The 3,245-nt window shown below is 43.9% G+C and overlaps 1 protein-coding gene across 1 annotated transcript in view; it reads left to right on the top strand.

Moving 5' to 3' along the window:
* CHAT (choline O-acetyltransferase) overlaps window positions 1-3,245 on the top strand; it is a 70,204-nt gene that overhangs the window by 2,029 nt on the left and 64,930 nt on the right. Inside the window, exon 2 of the mRNA XM_015428343.1 lies at window positions 462-653. Within this exon, the coding sequence (XP_015283829.1) occupies window positions 462-653 (192 nt within the window). The remainder of the gene's footprint in view (window positions 1-461; window positions 654-3,245) is intronic.

Here is a 3,245-nt window from a genome sequence, read left to right on the forward strand (position 1 = left end):
TAAGCAGAGTTCTAAACCCTTTGACGTCAGTGGACTTCCATGAGTAGAACCCTGCTTAGCACGGCACTGTGAATTCTGTATCTGCTTGTTATTCGGAGTGCTCTTGTTATAGTTTCTGCATTTGAAGAGCGTTCCTTTTTTGGCCACGGCGGGTTTGCCACAAGGGGGTACACGCCAGGTAAGACTGCACCTGGGACAGGATTTCTGGCCCTTTGATGCTTACACTGGAAGGAGAAATTGGCAGATGCAAAGCCACGGGCAACTTCAGCACCATGGTGAGAGAAGGTAAAACCTTGCAGATACATTCCCTTCCATGGAGCAGTTACAAACACAGCCGTCCTGCCCCAGGGGTCAGAGCTCACGCATTTACATCTGAACATTAAACCCAATTTCAAATTTACAGCTGTTACAAAATGCCAATCATTATCTAATTTCTGATTGCCCATGGTCTTTTAAATTAGGTGCTGCCCAAACTGCCGGTCCCACCACTACAACAGACACTGCAGATGTATCTTCAGTGTATGAGACATCTGGTCTCTGAAGAACAATACACGAAGACAAAAAGGATTGTGGAGAGGTTTGGAGCTGCCGGAGGCCAAGGAGAGATGCTGCAGCAAAAGCTTCTAGAAAGACGAGAGAAAACTGAGAACTGGGTAAGCACCTTGTTCTAAAGCATCTCATCACGTGTATGTAAAACACTCCAAGAAAAAACAGTTGCACATGGAGAGATGAAACTGCATTATACTGAATGAGACTGTTGGTCCATCACAGTCAGTACTGTCGACTCTGACTAGCAGCAGGGTCTCAGGCAGAGGTATTTCACATCACCTACAACCTGGTCCTTTTAGCTGGAGATGCTGGGAATTGAACCCGGGACCTTCGGCACCCCAAGCAGATACTCCTCCAAGGCCCCTACCCTGTCTATCTGTGTTCAAGCTTACGTTCTGTCCCTCCACCCTCAGAATCCGTAGAGCAGCTGCAATGCTCTCTCAAACGGTGGAGTATCGTGAGCAAAAATTCTACTTTGTGAGCGACTGGCATGAAAGCTGTGAGCGAGCGATTTGGCTGCGGCATAAATTGGTTTGCCCCGGAGCCATCCTTCCTGAGCTAAGACAAAAAGGTGCACACCAGAGGCTAAAGAACTGTGAGCTAGCTCACACGAACTCAGCTTAGAGGGAACACTGAGCAGCTGTGATGTCATGGAACGTATACAAATATTCTATTTGTAGAACAAAGCCACACTGTGTTGCTTCAGCAAGATGAATGAAAGGTGAGCGAGGAAATACATTCCTGCAGGACCCAGGAACACAAGGAAAGACAGAGTAAGGAAAGACAGAGATACTGGTAAGGAAAGACAGAGATACTGTTGGTGAGAAAGACCAACAGGAAAGGAAAGACAGAGGTAAGGAAAGACAGAGATACTGTGTTAAGGAAAGACAGAGAAACTGGGAGGAGAGGACTAGGAAGATGAGTGGGAAGAGAACCCAGTAGTGAGGAGATGAATGAATGGGGTAAGCAGCAACAAAAACCGGAGGGAGCGATGGGCCGCATAGGCTTGAGAGAGGGTAGGTGAGACGAGGCAGAAGTTCAGGATAGATGTCAGCAGGTTTTGGAAGCTGCATGACTGTGAAGAGTGGAGATCGGATACAAGGAAGTGAAGGTGTTGGGAAGAGAGCCTAATTTCACCTAAGGTTTTCAACCAAACAGACATATCTTTGGCAGCAGACATCTAGTTTTGTTCATTTGTATTTATAGCCCCCCTTTCTTGGTGAGACTCAAAGCAGACCACACAATGTAAATTTGATGCGGTTTTTTTTTATGTGATCACAACGACTTGATCACAAAACATCCATCTCAGGATGTCATAAAACCAGCCATGTCAAGACAAGGAAAAAAAAAATTCTTTGGGCTTCAGCCACAAGTCTCAGAGTTGCCATTACTTCTAAAATGATCTGCAGTTCAGCCTTTAACAGTAGGATTAAACTAAGATTTGTGCATGAGTTTATCATGTAGTCAGGAGTTTTCATACGTGAAGTGCCACATGCTCCCACCCATTTTCACCAGTGGAAAAACTGGCTGGATCCAACTCTTTATACTTTCATGGAGAACAGCTGAGAAATGCTACATAAAATCATTGCCAAAAATGAAAGGCACCATAATAAAAGTCTAGGCACCATGGCATCCTGGAGCCTTATATTTGTCCATCCATCTAACTGGGTAGATTCTGCTGCCACCAGGAAATGTTAAGGATTTCCAAACCTTTATGCTTCTACTGTTGCTCTTTTTAGTTTGGTAGACCGAGTTCAAGGCTTACGAGGAACTATGTGGTCCTGAAAAGTATTTCATTCAGAGCTGGTATAAACTTAAATAAAAGAGGATTTATTGAAATAAATACTAAATAAGAGGGTGATACAATGTAACTAGTAATGTGTAAATGATGTACAATTGCTTTAGTATCACACTCAATCTTTTCCCTCACTGACAGGGATCTTTTCATGTAACTTTGTAACACTTGTTTATCTCAGTGCCATACATGTTCACTGTTTCACTCCAGTTTGTTACGACACTCAGACTTTCCTTTATCTTTACTTCACTTAAACTTTACTTTACTTTTTCCTATACATTCAGCTTTCAGATTTCTTTTTCTCTCTCACTGAACAACCTCAGCTGTCAGCTTTTTAACTGCTTCCACACAGAACTAACTGAACACATCAACTGTCAACTTGTAACTGAAACTCCTGACTGACTCACATACTCATCCAACCAGATTCACTTCCAAAACTCCTCCCCCTCTCTGTCAACCACCAATCATGCCACACTTGCCTCTCTCAACCACTCTAGTCTATCTATCACAGCCATGCAACCAAACTTTTAAAGAGACACACAGAGAGAGAAACAAAGAATCGTTACATACCCACTCTCAGATTATTTCACTAACAGAGCAATTGTTAACAGAGTTATACCTTTCTAAGCCCCACTGACAGTGTCAGGAGTGTACGGCAACTCAGGTCCATGACTTTGACTGGGGACCTGTTCTACAAAATACTTAGAAACATGGTTGCTCCAAACCAGGGGTCATTTCGCAGAAAAAGAGGTGAAGGAGCTCATTAGCATATTTGCATATGCCATACACCCTGACATCACCGGAAGTGTGTCAGAAGGCAACACCCATCGCTCAGGCTCCACTGGACTGTTTTAGATTGCTAGCTATTGGTGGGGGAAACGCACAGATCTGCCCTCTCAGA

The sequence above is a fragment of the Gekko japonicus genome, unplaced genomic scaffold (genome assembly GCF_001447785.1).
Source record: "Gekko japonicus isolate JY-2015 unplaced genomic scaffold, Gekko_japonicus_V1.1 scaffold4396, whole genome shotgun sequence".
In the NCBI taxonomy this organism is placed as follows: domain Eukaryota; kingdom Metazoa; phylum Chordata; class Lepidosauria; order Squamata; family Gekkonidae; genus Gekko; species Gekko japonicus.